Source organism: Fundulus heteroclitus, chromosome 3, assembly GCF_011125445.2.
Source record: "Fundulus heteroclitus isolate FHET01 chromosome 3, MU-UCD_Fhet_4.1, whole genome shotgun sequence".
NCBI classification, from domain to species: Eukaryota; Metazoa; Chordata; class Actinopteri; order Cyprinodontiformes; family Fundulidae; genus Fundulus; species Fundulus heteroclitus.
The window spans coordinates 43563936-43583567 of NC_046363.1; the positions used below are offsets into that span (position 1 = coordinate 43563936).

Consider the following 19632-nt stretch of genomic DNA (forward strand, 5'->3'; position numbering starts at 1 on the left):
TTTCAGTAAAACAGTTTAATTAGAACAGTTAAAGGCAATCCTGAACAAATGTGTTTTTAACCTTGATTTAAAGGAACTTTCAGCACTTTTACAGGCTGGTTGCAGCAATCCCTCCACCTGTGCAAGCCTGAAGTTTTTAATGCGTAACTCAATCCTTTTGTCATCTGAACTGAACCTGGTTGGTTTTTTCTCTTCTTCATGCAGCGTGGCGCTCTCCCTGGAGGCCAAGCTCCAGATGTTGCACACCTACCTGACCGTCACCTGGCTGCCGCTGCCATGCGAGGTAACAAGATGTGCCCCCAACCCACCCCCCCACCCACCCCGTCCAACACATTCTCACTAACCTACTCATCATATGTGGACGCTTGGTCAGGTTCCCTCAGCGTCACAAGTTGGCCCCATCCCTCCCGTCAATATCTGACGTGCAATATCTCAGAATATTATAGCAACCCAGCCTACGTTAAACATTTAAGCAGAACAGCTGTGTTTACATGCATTTTAAAGACATTTCTAGCCAGAAGTATGTTTATTATTTTAATAATCTTCGTTCGGGGAAGGTCATTAGTTTAGCTGAATATTTTAATGGGTTCTGTCTTAGAAGGACGGGAGGAAGTGACGCTTCCTTACCAAAGCCATCGAGTTGCTTCCGGTCAGCAAAAAAAAAAACTTTAAGCTAAACAATCTGATGACGTCTTCAGTAGAGGCTGACATCTCGCGGGATTCCCCGCTGAGGAGTCAGCGTTAGTAAAGATCATGTGATTGGGGTGGTACAGGATTAAAACAGGATCAGACAGGAGTAAACCAATAGGAGGTAAAATAAACTAGGATCGATGCCAAAAAATAATAAAATAAAAATGGAAAATAAAGAATGTAGGATCAACGCTGCCATATAGTTTTTCTTTTTCCAAGAAACATAAACTACAATGCAAGTCGAAAGAACTACACGACTTAAAAGCCAACAGTGCTTCTGATCTATTTTTTCCACCCGCGCTCAAAAACAGCAATAGAGGAAGAAACTGCTAGTGCCGAACTCGACCTGGAAAAGTTAGATTTGCAACGCAAAGTCAGAAGTAAAGACTTATTTATTAAACTCACAGAACTGACTGGAAAGTTGCAAATATTAACAAACTTGACTAGAGTTGAATGTCACGTTCAGTATCCTGTTAACATTCAGTATCCTGCTTCTAAAACGTGTTTCCTGGACTTATTATTCAAGAATGTTTTCAATGTTCGGTGAATTTATCAGTTCTGATAGTAAATCCTGATTAGTTTGTGGATATTTTCTTGCAAATGGACAAATACTAATATGCTTGTATCATGTTCAACTTTTTCCTTTTACAAAACTGAGTTTTTGAACCATTGCGGTAAATAAATTGTGAAAGTAATGCACTTTTTTCAACCCCATGAGGGATTAAGTGGGTCAGAAAATGGATGGATGGATGGATGGAGCATAGATCTCTTGCTAGTTGCATTTTTCTTTACTTTCAGTAATTTGAAACATAAAAGTAACTTCATTGTTCATTGGAAAATTATTATTCTATAAATTAGTAAAAGGCAACATTGTACATTTTGTTTATTCAACTAAGACAGGCATGGTCTGTTTCCCTGTGTATTATTTTTATTATTTATTATTATTCCTTTTACTTTAACTGGCCTTTACTACAGCTAAACAGGAACTTAACTGACCCTTCATAGAAATTCAGGTTCCATGTATTACCAGAAGACTTAATGAAGATGAGAAGAACGGGAGTGGTGCAGGAGCGGGAGTCATTCTTAGTGGGAGTGGGAGTGATTTTACCAGGAGTGGACAGGACTTTATGTTTTACTCTGGCCCAGGAGTGGGACGGGACACACATTTTTTCTGTGGGAGTGGGATGAGACGGGAGTGAAAATCCACTCACGTGTCACCCTCTAGTCTACAGAGCAGGAAGTGAGTATTTGTTTTTCAAAAACAGGTCAAGAACACGTAAAGCTAATGAGAAGACCCCAAAGATCCGCTGGATTTGATTTAATCCAACTTGGCTTCACAGAAAATAACCGCAGCAGGTCATTTATGTCAGAGTTCTGCAGGACCTTCATGTTCAGACGTTGTTCTGAGGAGGAGTTTAGATGCCGCAGGATGTATTTGATCCAGCAAAGCTAACTCATTCTTCTTCAGCTCACATTCGTTCCGATGAAGCCAACACAAGGTTTCAGTGTTGTAACTGCGTTTTCCTGACATTAACTCGTTTGGCTCCATTGTCTAAAGGCGATGTTTGCAGACAAGTTTGTCACGCAGGACCTGAAGAAGCTGATTGAGTCAAAAAGGCTGCAGCAGTTTATTTGGAGCACAGCAGACATCAGTGATGGGAGAAAACGTAGAACCAGGGCTGGACGATATAGGAAAGAGAATATATAATATAATAAAATAGAAATCATATTGATCCATATCGATGATTATCAACAAATTCACAACCTATAATTTAAATGCAGCCCTGCCTATTTTATTCTGTTGCCTAGCAACCTATTTTTAGATACAGAACACAAACACTGAATTCAAACTCAACCCTTTATTGAACCAACTTTTTACCAAAACTGCAAGTTATTAAAAATTAAAAAGAACGCATGCTCTCTGAAACTTTGAAGGGGGCGGGGCTTGGTTCCTGGATCTGCTTTGTGATTGGTTGGGAGGATGTAATGACTGTAATATTAACCTACATGATAGGCTAGAATGCAAAAGGAAGGAAAACTGTTATTCTATTGAACTTTTTATTGACCCTTTTTTTCTATCATAGATATACATCTATCGATCGATATATTTATTGATTTATCGTCCAGCTCTACGTAAAACATTCCAGAAACCGGATGTTTGAGCCCGGTCTCTGTTGTCCAGAGATGGTTTTGCACGTCTTCACAATCAGACAGATTTAGAGACGTTTTACAGGGCAGAGTGGCCAAATGTTTGCAGTCAGGTTACACTCTGCTGATAGCAGGGCTGAACGATTTTGGAAAATAATCTAATTGCGATTTTTTTTTTTCCTTAATATTGCAATTTAATGCGATTTTTTTTTTTTTTTTTTTTTTTTTTTTTTTTTTTCAGTTTAATTTATCATGTCTTTTTAAACATATACAAACAATAAATCAACTTGTTTCCTCGCTGTGCAAATTAGTTGCTAAAAGACCCACAGCATTTAAACTCTGTGCAGAAATGATTGTGTTCTGCCTATGATATATTTCAACCAAAATTGCAATTTTGACTTTTCTCTGCATTAACCACAAGCAACAAAAATGGCGTCTAAATAAAGATGTTTGTAAACAAGGACTATTTTAAACAAGAACTTTTAATGTTTCTATTAATCAGAATATTATTCAAGTGTTAGGTTTAAACACCTAACATCTTATTCAGCAACCTGCACAAAGAAGACACAGAGAATCAGTTAAATTTGTCTTGCAAGGAGAGTGCTCGGAGACTGCTCAGTTACAATCCTCCAAACCACTCTGAAGCAGTCTCCGCTCGCCAGGCTTTTTATTGAAAATTGGAACGCCCTAGTTACACAGGATTTCAACTGCTGAGGGAAGGGGAACAAACTAGTTGAAATCCATTAGGCAGGGAACCAATACACAACAACAGCATTCATTGTTATGGGAGTAACTTCTTTATCTTCCACAGGCAGCTGCAAGATACAATTGGGTGCAACCTGCAACTGCTCGCATGCTTGTGTTCTGATACAAGGAGAAATAACACTTCAGTAATAAGTATAATATAATATTGTAAATGGTCAAGAATGTTATTAGTAAAATATAAGATTGCATAGTCATTTAGTTATTATAAGTGAAACATAATATAACTAGAATATAGATTAAAAGTAGAATAACTATAATAAATCCAACATCAAGAGAACAGCTTTTAGTTGATTTGGACATCAATCCTTGTTGAACATAAAGTGCAACCAACAAGCAAGTCTACGTATTAAACTGATTGACCAGAACTTAATGCTATGTATGATTATATAAACTCTAAAACAAGTAATAAAATTAGATTATCTCACTGCTGCAACTGTCTTCCCTTCCATGTGGAGGCAAACCCACTTTAAACATTTTAACAACACCTAATAGACGCGTCTGATTCCCTGATTGTTACATAGCCAAAAATTGCAGACTCTGCGATTTGGAAATTACGTTTTTTTTAAATCGCGATTATATTGAAAATGCGATTAATTGTTCAGCCCTAGCTGATAGACGTCTGACAATGCAGCAATATGCCACGTTAAAGGTAGAAAGGTGTTGACAGGTGATGTGATGATCTGATGCATTCTGAAAGGGTTTAAATCCTTGGCCGTGTCTTTGTGTCTCCTTTTATTTTTATCTGGATGAATTATACGTTTAATGAGCGTGTTTGTCTGCTTTGTCCGCCTGCAGCAAGCCCCTCTGGCCCAACCCGAATCCCCCACCGCCTCCGCGGGAGAGGACGCCCGGACGCCGCCCGACTCCGGAGAGTCGGACAAGGAGTCGGTCAGCAGCAGCTCCAACGGCAACGGAGACACGACGGCGAGCTCCGCCGCCAACGGAAGCGGGTCGTTGGCCAAAAACAGCTCGTCCTCGTCCTCCAGTTCGTCCAGCAGCGGCTCGGCGGCGGGAGGGAAGGACAAAACGAAGAAGGAGAAGGAGAAAGACAAGAAGAGAGCAGACTCTGTGGCCAATAAGCTGGGCAGCTTTGGGAAGAGCCTGGGCAGCAAGCTGAAGAAGAACGTGGGCGGCCTGATGACCGGGAAGAACGCGGGCGCCGCCGGCGCCAAGCAGGAAGGCGGCGAGAAGAAGAAGGGCTCGTTCAGGGGGAGGAAGGGCAGCAAGGACAGCTCGCCCTCCACCCAAGCCTCCGAGGACTCTGGGAAGGGATCTCCCTCGTCGGGGAGCGAGCGCCTCCTGGGAACGATGAGCAGCATGAGCAGCAGCGGCGGCAGCAGCACGGAGGGCGAGCACTACAAGTACAGCGCCGACGTGAAGGTCAGCCTGGGCATCCTGCGCGCCGCCATGCAGGGCGAGAGGAAGTCCATCTTCGCCAGCCTCCTCACCACCAGCAACCGGCAGCCCTTCCAGGAGGAGATGATCCAGCGGTACCTGGCGGACGCCGAGGACCGCTTCCACGCGGAGCAGGAGCAGCAGCGGCGCGACGCGGAGAGGAAGGGCGCCGCCGGGAACGCCCAGGCGCCCAAGAAGGAGGCGCTCGGCAGCGCGGAGCTGAGCTACCGGCCGTACGAGGCCAAAGAGGAGCTGACGGAGAACCTGCCGCCTTCCTTCAACCCCAGACCTCTCAGTCCGTCTCTGTACTCCGCCGTGGTGCCCATCCCGCGGCCCACCTTCGTCGTCCCGCCTCCGGCCGCCGCCCCGCTCACTCAGCATCTCCCTGTGCACGCCCACCCGGACTTACGCCGCCAGCTGGCCGGCGGCTCCCCGGCCTCCTCCTACCCGGGCCTCCCCTCCTACGCCACCCTTCCCCGCCACTGCCCCACGGCGCAGGGCCCCGCCCAGTACCTCCCCCCACAGGGCCCCTCTTCCCTGAGCCCCTCCCGTCTGGCTCCCTCCTACCCCCCGGAGTTCGATCCCCCCGATTACCCCGGCGCCGAGCCCCTCGCCGTCGCCGGCGGCTACACCAACGGCTTCCGGGACCTGAGCGCCGACCTGGACCCCCGGAGTGGGCAGCCGCCCGTCAGACACTACTCCCTGGGCAGCGCGGGCGGCCTGCAGTCCAGCCGCTGCCGGACGCCCACCTGCAACTACTACGGACACCCGGAGACGGGGAACTTCTGCTCCTGCTGCTACCGGGAGGAGCTGCGGAAGAGGGAGACGGAGCCGGCCATCCACCGGTTCTGAGCCCGGCGCCGCGGCAGCGTGGCGAAGAGTGGCCTTTTCCGGTTCCGCCTAAACGGAACCGCCTCTGAACCGGACCGGGGAGCGGTCGATTCCTGTCGGCGGCGACGAGAGGAATCCCGGCGGTCTCTCGCCGCTGGGTTAGGGGGGGGGGGGTGTGTTAGACCAGAGAATAAACTGACTGCACTTCTGTTACTTTTTGCTCTTATGCAGCTGTTGCGTATGAGTGAGTGTGTGTGTGTGTGTGTGTGTGTGGACTACAAACTCTCCTTTGTAAGGGTCCAGCGCCCCGCTACTGTCGCCTCCTAGTGGAGAGAATGTATACGGCGGGTACGACGCTCACGCAGGACGCTTGAAACACGCGTAGAAGCACAAACCGGAGAAGGCACAGGCGTCTCCACCTCACATGCCGTCTGTTACCGTTATTACGTGGTCGTTACTGGAGGCTTTGAAGACGTCGTGTCGCTTCTACTCACCGTTTGCGTTACGCAAAGTGAAACTACTGCTTACTGTTGGTCAGCTGCTGCGGCGCCGCACTGACAGACGTCTCTACCCCCCCCTCCCTGCAATAAAGTCGGCGTGTCGTCCAAAACCAGGTTTGACTCTTTGCACAAGTATTTCATCCCCTGGACGTTTCCCACGTTTTGTCCCGTTAGAACCATAAACTTCAGTTTATTTAATCTGGATTTTTAAAACACGGAGCAACACAGACGGGCCGATAACTGTTACAGGAAAGCGATGGATGATTCTCAGCGTTTTGTTTCCCCCCCTCCCTGAGTTCGTCGCATTGTCTTTGCGCGTCTAGAGACTAAATGTTATGTTTGCCCATTTATCTGTTGGATTCCTGGTTGTGCTGAGGTCCGGGCTTTGACTAGGCCGTTCTAAGGCAGGAAACTGTTGATCGCAACCGTTCCACTGAAACTCTGGGTATGATTTTAGGCTTGTTGTCCTGCTGAACCTCTTCCGGGTCACCAATGTTCTGCAGCCTCTGGCAGGATGGATCCCATCAACTTCCTGTCCCAGTGGACTAACCACAGCATGATGCTGCCACCGCCGTGTTTCCCAGTGGGAGTAGTAAGTTCAGGGGGATGTTTAGTGGGTTTTTCTAAATTTATAGTTATTTTTGTTACCTGACCAGAACGCCTTCCTCCATTGCAAACTCCAAATTGGGCCTATTGGCTTTTTAAAATTTTCAACAATGGCTTCAACATATAGATTCTCCCACCTGAGCGACGGATCTATGCAGCTCACCCAGCCTCTTGGCTGCTTCTCTGAATAAGGACGCTCTCACCGGGCCTCTCGGTTGCTGAAGGCAGTTATTCAGACTTTGCTCTGTGTTTTAGTGGATGACATCAAATAATTTGGGGCTGAATAGAAACGCAGTGAAAGTCCTTTGTTGTTTCCTTTCTAGATCATAATTACGGACTATTTTCTCTCTCACATAAAATCCCAATGAAGGAGATAGAAGTTTATGGTTGTAACGTGGCAAAACTTGAAAAGGTTCTTGGGGGGGTATGGATGCTTTTGTAGAAGAGCATCCATTCTACAAATGGTTCTGGACAGATGCAGATGCTGGCATGAATAAAATGGCTTCTAGAGACGCGGGAGTTTTTCTTTTTGCATCTCTCTGTCCGCTGTTTTTTAAATGCTCTTTGAACAAAATACAGAACAAATTAAAATAAACCAGACACTACAGGTTACCACGGTCTTCTGGGCTTAAATGTTTATAGGAATTCCTGTTTCATCCACAACCACGGCTAAAAATCAGCGTACCGCTCGACGCTTTCTAATAGCAGAGGTTTAGTCCCTCAGTGCACATCTGAAATACTCTGAAGGTGTTTTATGCTCCAGCAAATCCACCGATCTGTGCAGTCCAAGCCCCTTTGCAGATGTTTTCTGGACCTCTTGTCTCCCCGGTCGCCTGTGCAGACACGGACTCAATCTGGACGGTTTTATTCAACCTGCTGCCTTTTGTTTCCCCCTCAAACATTCACTCTCCAACAAACATGTTCAGTTCTCACTGCTGCCGACCCCTAAACTTACCAAGTAGTCGCACAATCTGTGATTGGTGTTGGTCCTGTTGAGATGACACCTTCGTTATTTGTAGTTAAGCACTAGAGCTCGGCTGATAATTGGGTGGATTGATTCGAGTCTTCCTCGTTACTTCAAGCTCCAGACTGTTGCGTCTCTCACGTCTTGCTGTTTCGCTACAAGAAGCCATGATGTTGGACTCCAGTGGCTCCGCTTGTTCCGTCTTCTCTCAATGAGGTCGTTAGAAAAAGCACAAAATAGTATGCAATTCACTGCCTTGCCCACTAGAGGGTGCTATTATCCAGTTTTCCATCTGAACTCGGTTTTAACTCCGGCCCCTGCTGCTCTCCCAGCTTAGCTCCCAACACTAAAGCTCTATAAAACTGGTGTAGTTCCCATTAGTGTTGTTCAAACACTATTTAATAGCAAGATGTTGCTAAAGCTGCTCAAAGAAACGGCGTCTTTCTGCCGTTTTGCGTTTGAAACACTGACGTTTCCCACAGCGACCGAGCGTTATCAGTGTGAATGTGTGTCAGCATGTGTTCCTGATGTAGGTTTTAACCGATACATGTGAAATACCTCCTTTGTTCGGGAAGAAAAGTGTGTTTTTGTGTGTGTGTGTGCCCCCCCCCCGTTCCTCCAAAGTAATAATTAGCTCACAGGTGATCAGATCTTTGTGTTTCTGTGACGAAACCGACGTTACAGGCTGCAGACTTTTTATTTCTATTTAAGGAAACGGACAGAAGAGCTTGAGGTTGTACAAATGTGTTCCGAGTTATTTTTGTAAGCCCAAAGTTTTACAGTGTTTTTAAAAAAAAAAGGGTAAGAATGTATTTTGCTGGAAACTTCCACAGTTGTGAGAATAAGCTTGTTAAGGAGCCGGGATCTGGGGTGGGAACGTCACGTCTAGCTTGTTGAAGGAGACCCCCACATGGGCCTTTTTGATACTTGAGGCTCTCGCATTACAAAATAAGTTCCTTAATACTGACATAACAATTTGAGAATATATATATATCTATATATATATTTATAGTGAGATTTGTTTTTTGTTCATTCAGATAGGATTCCTTGTGGGAAGTTTAGCTGAGATCATTTAGGATGTTCTTTCTGGCTAATTGGAAGTCCAGCTTTTGTTTGTTGCTTTCTAAATTTGTCAATGTTTCATTCTTGATGCGCTTCAATGAAACTTCTTTTTGTTTTGTTTCTATGACTATGCTCGTTTCCCCGGAACAGGAGGAGAAATGACTCCATTTACTTTTCTATGAGCTCGTCTTTTGTTTGGAGGCAGCGAGGGGAGAAGCGGCCTGGGACTGGTGCATGTAAATGGCGGACCATTCTACCAGACTTGTGCGTTATTTTAACCGGATTTTTGTTCTTCGTTGTCATTTGTTCCATTTTGATTTTCTATCTTTATTTTTTGTTTGTTTGTTTTTTTAAAAAAAACAACTAAAAGGCTGTGTGACAGTGCAATCTGGATAGAAAGAACATCAGATTTTATGTTAGGTATTATGATTATTTTTTGCACCGTTTGAATAAATTCTCATTGTATTTCAAGGATCTTACGTCTCTTCTGTTTGAACCTTAATCTGTGGTTATAAAATAATACACCTTCTGATTTGTTTTCCTACACAGGACTTCATAGCCAAATTGGAAAATCTTGTTTGTGAAATCTAAGTTTATAAAGATAAGACGCCTGTGTCTGCATCCTTTCATCAACGGGACAATGATCCAAACATGGCAGCAGAGGGACTGAATCAAGACGACCTGATGTCCTAGTTAAAGTCCAGGCCTCAGTCTGAATAAATTGTTTGTTTTTCCCTCTGGGGGTTTGATTTCCAGGAATTAGAAAGCTGGTAAAGACCAGATAAATAGCTTAGCTGTAAATAACAATAATGGTCTGTTGGGTAAAGAAGTCTCGTTCTCCACGTGAGAACTGAATGATTTGAGAAAAGGAAGATAAAAGAACGTAAACTTGAAAGTGATTAGTGGCTTTAACTCCAGTTTTTCCCCCGTGTCCTCCTGAGAAGCTGCTGCTGTGCTGTAAAAACATTAAGAAGCTGTTTCCTACGCCGCTCCCTCCAGTCTGGCTCACATCTCATCCCTGAAGCTCTTCATGAAACGGCAGATCGCCTGGAAGTGCTCTTTTATTGCAGGACTTTGGTCTTATTTGTTCTGTGTCACTCCGTTGTATCTTAACCTTGTTGCATTATAAATAAGCAAATAACTCCCAGCTCAGATAATCCACGGACCCGTGTCTGTTTTATGTATTAGAGAAATCGGAAACCCTGATGCAATATTAAACAGTTTCCCATGTGGTTTGAAAAAAGAAATCCAGACCTCCACATTGGCGTGCACTACTAGGAAAGCGTATCCTCACCTGCTCAGCAGAGCTCAGGATTACTCAAACTTTCCCTTTTCTTTCTGGGAAGCATTTCTTTGTGAAGCGGCTGGAAGGTTGGTTCCTTTCCTAACGCCTGTGGATGAATGCTAAAAGGTTCCTGCGCGGATCTGGCCGAGGATCACAGTAAGGTGAGAAAACAGGCTGCAGATGGAAGATCATTTTGGTATAAAGATTATTTTAGCACGTCTAAAACACCAACATGGATGCTTGTTTACAGGATTTGCTTCTTTTATCACCTTAATCCTTGCGTTCTTCATGCCTGTGTGGCAAACGTTGCTCTCTTTAGATGTTACAGCTATTAACAGTGGGGTCTGCTTTCATAGGAACTGCTCCTTCCATCACAGACAATTATCTTTAAAAATTAAAGATTTAAACAAAGGGAATCTACTTGAAGCTGATTTAATCTGCTTTATGGAATTGGAATAAAAAAGCAAATAAAGTCAAATAGCACTACAGAGATCCACACGCTGTAAAATGTTATTTAGTAGGTTTTTTAGGGTCATAGGAAAACTAAAGGGCATTTACTCACCTTATTGCTGCTTGTGTTGCTTCTGAAAGCTGATGAGTCACTGGGTGGACTTTGTCAGAAATGTTCCTCTGACGTACTGCGCCTGTTTTTCTATTAATAAAATTAAATACATGTCAAACCTTTCCACACAACATTCGTTTGATGGGTTTCATGTGAGCGACTTTAATATAAATGCCGTTTATTAACCCACAACAAGTTCAACACCCAAAACTACTTCTTTGCTTCGTTTTGCTGAAGGACAGCAGCTCTCAAAAGTTTACACACCCCCTTGAAAATGTTCAGGTTATTGAGAGTTTAATGTGAGATTTACCTAAAAATAAGTAAATCTGTTTGGGGAAAACACTTAGAACAATAGAAAAGTTGCAGTAATCTGGTTGCATAGTTATCTACACGCCTGGTGGCCGAATCCGGCACGTCAAGGAAATGTATCCGGCCCTCAAGAGCCAAAAAAGTCATATCATGTCATAAACTAGAGGCATAAATTCTCTTAAAATGTATAAAGTGGCTAAAACTGTGCCTCCTTTAGTGAATGTTGATATTTGTAACTATGTAGGAACAGCATCCTGCTACTAGAGGTCAGTTTTCCCACAACACATTAAAACCACCCAGAAATGTTCAAAAAGAGTAAAAGTGCAGAATCATGAGATTAAAGTGCAACTCACACCAATATCAACTTTTTTTTGAGATAAACTGTTCAAATGGGCCTAAGGTGCTACTTTTATGTTACTGTGCATTTTTATATTTCTATGTGAACTGAAATGAAATCATGAAACCAAAAGTGTCATCTATGCCGGTGCTACCGGCCCTTTAAGCAACTTTATGATGCCAAAGTGGCTCAATATAGAAATGGGTTTGACGTCCCTGCTTTAAACGGTACTTTGCCAAAAATATCTTTTGGTTCAATCTCAGCATTCAGTCGTCTTTGGAAGGCGTCTGTCAGCATTTTCACTCCTGTTGCACCCTGAGGACGTCTTCTGTCCTCGGGGCTCCCTGTAGATTTTCTCAGAGTTGTGTTCTTTTGCATCCCACAGAAAACAACTCTGTGTTCTCTTGGCGCTTCATGTTGTGGGAAAGGATAACTATTTCCTTCTCTCTGTCCAAAAGGACGTTGCTGAAGACATCCTGCGGTTCATCAGGACGAAACTTTGCAAACTTGAACTTAGACTTTAGATTTTTTTAGAAACTCTTCCATGGTTACTGGGAAGCAATAATTGCTAATATCTCTCCATTTTGGCACCATATTTAAAGCGGAACCTATAGTGGCAAAGTTTGGTTTTAGCCAATCATGGTATGAAATGAAAATGTTGCAAGCAGGCACAAACATGTTTGCCATCCAAAGATGCACAAAGCGCTTCTTGCTGTTCATCAAAGATGAAAGCATAGATTCTGACAAAACAGATGTGATAGCTGCAGCTACACGTGCGTCCTCCTGCGCTGCCATGTTTGTTCTGGTCTGGCTTCTCGTCCCACATCAGTGTCTGACCTTCTGGAAGACTGGGTCAGTTATACCCATGAACACAATCCAGAACCTTGTGGACCGCCTTTGCTGCAAAGTTGAAGATGTTATCGCTGCAAAGAGCGGACCGACATCATGTTGAACCCAATGGATTAAAAATATGTCACTGAAGTTCATATCATATGCGCGTCATGGCAGGTGAGGAAATACTTTTGGTAATATAGTAGGACTGGACGATATGGCAAAAACATAATATATTCCTCAATTTCAGTCGATACAATGATATCAATATAAATAACTATAAACTTCTAGTTAGAGTGGCTCATGTTACCCTGAGCTACCTCTATAGTTATGCTGCTATAGGCTTAGGCTGCTGGAGGACATCAGGGTCTATTTCTCTCACTCTGCTGAGTTCTCCTACTGCTCTCCAATCTGCATTGTTTGTTGTTATTTCAGCTTTTAACTTTTTGTTCTCTGTCATTTTTCTCTTCATAGAAGGTTCACCTGGTCTGGCGTTCTGTTAGCTGTGACATCATCAGGGGAGGCAGATCATCCTCTATTACCATCTAACATAGAAAGTACTCCTGGGTCAATGTGAGCTTCTGTGCTTTCTGTGTCTCTGCTCTGTCTTCTCTAAGCCCCAGTGGGTGGAGGCAGATGAGCGTTCACACTGAGCCTGGTTCTGGTTCTGCTGGAGGTTCTCCTCCCTGTTAAAGGGGAGTTTTCCTCTCCACTGTCGCTTCATGCATGCTCAGTATGAGGGATTGCTGCAAAGCCATCAACAATGCAGACGACTGTCCACTGTGGCTCTACGCTCTTTCAGGAGGAGTGAATGCTGCTTGGAGAGACTTGATGCAACCTGCTGGGTTTCCTTAGAGAGGAAACTTTCTCACCAACCTGGAGGATCTGATGGAGTCTGACTTTGGAAAGAGCCTTGAGATGACCTGTGTTGTGAATGTGTTGTCAATGTTTTCCCAGCGCTGTAAATCCCACATCTGTTATATAATTTTTAACTTCTGGGCTTGGTGATGGTGAGTTCATGGAGTCTATAAAAAAAGAAGGACAAACAAACTGGTAACCGTGGCAAACAGAAAGCAGACACGTTGAGTCTGAGGGGAAACTGCCCCACACTCCGGAGGTACTGTCTCTTTAAGAGGACTCCGCTTTCCTCCGGCGCTCCCTGCCTCGCCATGGCGAGGGAAGAAACAAACAGAAGGGGACGGGCCCCGCTAGGAGCCCTGAACGCGTCTCTCCGTTAGACGGCAGCCGGGGACTTCTGGCTGATCTCGGGCCGGTCGGGCTTTCTCTCCGTGCCGGTGGAGCGGCCGACGCTGTCCGCGCAGAAAAGCGATGAGAAGAGCCACAACGGCGGGCTCGTTGACACCGAAGACCTCAGCTGGAGGAGGGGAAGAAGAAGAAGAAGCAGCAGCAGCCGGCGGAGATCCGGTGGCCGCTCGCTGCTCTGCGCCGTTTTCCTCCGCTGAAACGGATGGACGCTGACCCGTAAGCGTCTGCTTCCACCACAACGCCGGTTTTCTTCCTGTTCATCAACAACAACAACAAAAAGTGCAGGAAGATGTTGACAGGATCCAGAACCACGTTCAAAGTGAGGCAGATGCTGCCGGACCTGAAGGTGAGCTCCCAGGACTCCTGGCTGACCCACTTAAGCTGATTGTCTGCACCGATGAGAGGGAATGAGCCTCGAACAGCTGCTGCCTGTTTGGGGGGACGCGGCTCCCGCTTTCTGCTCCTCACACCACCTTAAAATCTCCCCTCCTTCATCCTCCCCTCTCTGCCTGTCATCTAGGAGACTTTAATTATTTATCTGAGCGTTTGATTCTGTGTGCCACGGCTCGTCATCATAACGGTGACCGCGTTGCACAGGGGGCCAGGAAAGGAGAAAATCAGAAAGAGGCTTTTCTGGTGCAGGAAACAGCAGCCATCATTCAGCAGGCTGGGCTATAAATGTGCTGCCTGACTGTTTGCAGCCTGCTTTGCAGGATTCCTGCACAGTCCTGAGAAACAGGGGGTCTGTTCAGATGCACCGATCTGTCTTTTTTTAACCAGTACCAGCGATCCTCCTGCAGATTATAAGACATGCTAATTAATATAGGACCATTTTGTCCTAATTCAGGGTTTAAACGTGCAACAGATTCTCCATAAATGGTGTAAAATGCTTGATAGCAACGTGCAAAAGGAGACATTGCACTGTCCTTATTACAGCTCCGCAATATATTTATTCACATCGTTTTTTTTTTTGCAATATGTTGCATTTGCAAAGGAATGCATGGATGCAGAAATGTGTAATTCCATGTATATCAAGCGTCATGCATTTATCTCTGGATGTATGGGTGGTGCATCGCTGCTTTTGATGCTGACACGGGTTTTGATGACTGAGGTGCTAAAGCTCACAGAGAGGAGTCAGAACCAGGGGGCCCAGGGTGGGGCCAATGTTTTTTTTATGGGGGCACTGAGAAAAATAGGAATTAAACCAGGAAACACTGCAAAATGTAATCGTTTGATATATGAAGTGAGCCACTTGTGTCTGTGGAACTACAGGCTGCAGAAAACTGTGACCCTGTCTCAATATGGCTGAAGCTAGAAGGGGTATGCATTAAATTAAAAATTATTAATAAAATAAAAATGTAAAGGTAAAAAAATTAAATGGGCCTAATGGACCGAACAGCAACAGAACATCTGCTCCAGCACATATCATCATGAGAAACTGATTCACTATTATGGCTTCAGTACAGGGGCACTGGCCCCATGTTGGCCCCTGTCTAGAACCGCCCCTGGTCAGAACGTTGTGACGGAAAGGAAAGCCCAGGAAAATGTGGGTTAATCACAACCTGTGCCATCGTTGCAGGTTTTCTACACATCGTGCAGCGCCCCAGTTCATCAGAGAACAGTCGTTTTGTTCGAGCTTTACCAGTGAAATAATAACAAGAACATTTTGGACACCTCATCGTCAGACCTGCCAGTCAGGTTGTTATAGTTGGACAAATGAGTGATGATGCATTAAAGTTTGCATCCTTTTCTATGTCTGATTAAGTTTGGAAAACAGGTAGAAACATTCTGGAAGAGATAAATTAGTCTACATTTTCTCTGGAATCTGTTTTGTCCCCTATTCCACTTCAAAAAGATGCATTTTCTGCATCTTCACTGCAAAAAGGGAACTAAAATTAAGTTTTGCCTTGATTTGAGTAGGTAAATAAGAGTATCTGCCAATGGAATGAGCATTTTTACCCCTAAAATAAGATAATTAGATATCTTGCGCTTGAAATAAGATCATGGAGATGAATTATTCCTATTTTAAGGGCAAAAATATTATTCCATCGGCAAATAGTCTTATTTACCAGCTCAAATCAAGGAAAATTTTCAAGAAATGTTACTTACATTTAGTTCCCTTTTTGCAGTGTTCACAATGTTTCATTTTCAAATTTAAACTATGGGAAGCCCAGGTTGCACGTTGAAGCGTACTGAGCTCACATCCTGGCTGGGTCGCTCCCCAAGCATTCAGGGGTTCTGCCCGGGCGTCCCAGCTTCCTCCCACAGACCACAGACATGCATGTCGGGTTAATTTGCTGTTTGCATGCTTGTGTGTCTCTGCCGGCCTGTGATTGGCTGACAGACTTTAGGGCAATGGGAACCAGCCGCTCCCGCAGCCCTGCGAGGAAGAGCCTGGTACAGAAAACGGGATGGGAATGGAGTAGAGACGCACCGATCCAGATTTTATTCTGGTCCAATCTGATGCCGACACCCGGGCTGAGCTTACCAACTTTATCCACACCCGTCATAATTTTATATTGCATGTTGCAGTCGGAGATGTTGGCAAATCAAGTTGGAAATGTTTCCAAATAGCAGACTGGGCTCGGTCCGTTGCTTGCTCCATGTTGCTCCATGTTGCTCATCGCTAGCTGCTGTGAGCGATGATGTAGCCGGCGTTGCAAACATGGAATAGAAGTGACTAGATGGCTGTAACTGTATTGCTGTGTATGATTATTAATATAAAAAAAAGAAATGACTGGATCGGATTGCTGGATCAACATCAATCTGATATCCGATCCAGCAAATTAGTCAATATCGGAGCCAATGTCCGATCCGGGTATCGGATCAGTGCATCACTGGAATGGTCTGGTAAGAGTCCGCATGTCAGGATGTGTCCAAAATAAAGACATTATAGAAACCTTGAAAAAACGTTTATTTATATAACGAACTGGTTATCTTTATTTAGGCGTTTCAGGTCTGGGGTTTTTAATAAGGAAATGGATAGGACTTAATTTAGGGAACCTCTGCTCTAAAACGCTAATCTGATTCTACAGAACAAATGTTTTACTGACAAAGAACTTGTGATTTAGACTAAAAGGCTAATGGGAACATTTTTGTTTGATAACGCTAGTGGCTATCTGTTGTGTGGGAGACACAGTCTAATTGTTAATATTTTACACATGGGTTGTCTTTAAAATAGACATAACTGTAAAACAGAAACAGAGAGGGAGCCCTGCGCAGCTCTGAGAGGCTCGTCTGTGAATCCAGATTGACTTTTGTTGTTTTAAATCAGCGCTTTCTCCACTGCCGGTCCGCTGGTTTAAAGAAGAAAGGCTGCATATAATCACTGCTTCTGCTCGGGAGCCTAATTACCGTCCAAAAAGGGGCTCAGGGAATCTTAATCATGTCTCTCAGCAGCTTTGGATTAAACTGCAGCCCGTGATTCATCATCTGGGCAGCTGTGTGCCGAGCACTTTCTGTTCCCCTTATTTCCAGAAGCTATTAAGGAATTCCAGTGAGCTGCCCTGCGAGGTTTGAGCCGCGTGTCGCCGTATAACGCACACCTGGCCGGGCGCACAGGTAGACAGAACGCATGGAGAGAAACGGCCGGATGCATTTGGAGGTTCATGTTCTTCTGCCAAGCCTCAGATGTGTTCTGCAGCTGAAGGGGGGGGGGGGGGCTTTCCTCTCCCTCCAGGCCAGGCTTGCATGTGGAGCGGTGGGGGTGACGTGCTCGGCACATCTGGAGACGGGGGCTGGCTGGGTCAGGACTTCAGGGTTTCTATGGCCTCAGCATGAGGCGTTCAGGAGTCATCCCGGTGTGGGATTCTGTCTCAGCCGGAGATCTGCTAATGTGTGGTAGTGGGCCGTGGACAGCGGATCATACGCAGAGGCCACCCACACACGCCTTTGTTTCTCTTTCCGGAGCGCATGGTGAAACAGAATCTAAATGTGGGCTGGTCCTGGCCCAGATGGCTGCACCGTTCTTCCTTTCTTTGTCCCAGCTCAGATCCGGATTGGTTTGGCGAAGGCGAAGCACAGCGGCACGTTTTCTCAGCTATCAAGGCTGGAAATCAAATGTTTTGGTGTTTTCATTTAAATTACATTACAAGGTAACGGCAGAGCTTTCAAGGTTCCTTTTTTTTTTTTTACAAGATTAAAGAAGTACGGAGGAATAAAAGGAAAACAACCCAAACAATCAGAGCTATTATTGTTCTATTAACATTAATTATTACATAACTGTTATATTCCCCCTACATATGCATCTCTTTTGTTTCATCAGCCTCAAGTATCAAGTCCTTTGGGCCACTGGGGGTGGAGTTACACGCGATACGCGTCAGACACCTAATGAAAACCAAACGCTTACAAATGAAAGCCACAAGTATTGTAAAGTGATAGTTTAAATATGTTATGCCTCTGTGCAGAAAATCAACCAAATGTTAACACTAAACATATCACATGCAGCCTGTAAGTCACATCAGCAGAAAAAAAGCCCAGATCACCAGCCCTCCACCACCGTGCTTTGCTGTTATCTGCAGATGTGACTGACATGCTGCCAGGTTTTAGCTTTTTTCTGCAGAGTCTGAGATGAAGCTCTGGGAGTCTTTTCTCTTTCAGCATCACGTGTTCAGACCTTTGGTAATAATCTACTGGGATGTGGACTGGAAGGGTAGCCTTGGTCATTGCTGATGCCTTTCTAGCTTGGCATTGTGTTAACCTGTGCCTAAAGCTATGCACTGTAGGACCTCATATATACAGATGATTAATTATTCTGTTGAATTTGGGCAGCAGTGCCTGCCTGCTACAGTTTAATGCATTTATCGACCGCTCTAGAGGCTTTGCTAGTTATTCAATCATACTTTAAACAGGAATGTCCCATTTTGTAGTATTACTGAAACACACTCTGTCCTGAGGGCAACACTCCTGTAAGATGCTATATATGACAATGTCACTGATTCCTTTATTGTCTGCAGATATGATGCCATGGTTGCATTGTAGTGTATAGCTACTAACATTGGATAAAACAAGTATTGTTAAAATGTTTCTAATATTTCTATTGACATTAAAGATGCTTAGCCACATTATGTGACGTGTGTAAATGTTCTGATATGAGGCTCTTAAAGTTCATGTAGATTGTTTTATTTAATTAATAACGGTTGGTCTTCCATCACGCCGAGCTGCTGCTTTACTGTGAGGCATTGCAGAGGGTCAGGCTCGGTCAGGCATTATTTAATTTAGATTTATTAATTAAGCAAACCGGTATTATGATAGTTCTGTGATACTGTTGCTAGATGGCACCACATCTGTTTATATCAGCTAATCGCGCCTGGTGCTGGGGCTATATTTATATCCACAAAAAAGCATCATAAAACGCTATCGGGATGTAGGCTTGGCGTATATAGCCTTATCTTATCATGATCAAACAGTTTTGGGTCTTTTTTGTAAGCATATAATGTGGCAATATTCCTTTAAATTCATACCACATGTTGGCAGCAGCCCAAGTAATCCTCTCTTACGAAGGCATCAAAGAAAATTAGTCCAAAAATTAAGCTATGGCTAAAGTAAAATGGAATTACACATAGAATAAGTATTGACCAAACTTATGGAAACGTATTAAATGCTTTCTAGCATTGGGTGGCTGGTGCAACAGTTCCAAGAGAGGAACCCAGACATCCCTTATCCTCCAGTTCATTCTGGGAAATCCCAAAGTGTTCCCAGGCCAGATGGGTCCCTCCAACGAGTTCTGGGTCTTCCTCCAGTGGGACGTGCCCAAAAACAACCCAAAGAAAGAGGTCCAAATCACCTTAACTGACTCCTTTCAATGCAGAGAAGCAGAGGCTCCATTTTGATTTCCTCCAGATGATAAAGCTGCTCCTATGCAAAAGTCTCTTTGTTGCCAATCATACTGCTCTGTGCAATATTTTGGTAATGAGAAGCATGTTTTATAGTAAATATATAAAAAGCTGATTTTTGATTTGCACATAACAGCAGGAAGACTTTCTAAATACTGACAGATATCAGCTGGTTCATTGGGGTGAGATTCACATCTTCAGGCACATTAGAGAAACATTTACTGAGAAAAACAGCGACGTGTTCAAT

General features: G+C 44.4%; 2 protein-coding genes across 4 annotated transcripts in view; both read left to right on the forward strand.

Annotated features, from left to right (window-relative positions):
- otud7b (OTU deubiquitinase 7B) overlaps window positions 1–7099 on the forward strand; it is a 59175-nt gene extending 52076 nt beyond the window's left edge. For all 3 annotated transcript variants that reach the window (XM_036135467.1, XM_036135468.1, XM_036135469.1), the window contains exons 11-12: window positions 205–283; window positions 4399–7099. In XM_036135467.1, the coding sequence (XP_035991360.1) occupies window positions 205–283; window positions 4399–5850 (1531 nt within the window). In that variant the 3' untranslated portion in view covers window positions 5851–7099. The remainder of the gene's footprint in view (window positions 1–204; window positions 284–4398) is intronic.
- A 6315-nt stretch (window positions 7100–13414) lies between these two features.
- Window positions 13415–19632, forward strand: part of mtmr11 (myotubularin related protein 11) — a 52991-nt gene continuing 46773 nt past the window's right edge. Inside the window, exon 1 of the mRNA XM_036135470.1 lies at window positions 13415–13897. Within this exon, the coding sequence (XP_035991363.1) occupies window positions 13841–13897 (57 nt within the window). The 5' untranslated portion in view covers window positions 13415–13840. The remainder of the gene's footprint in view (window positions 13898–19632) is intronic.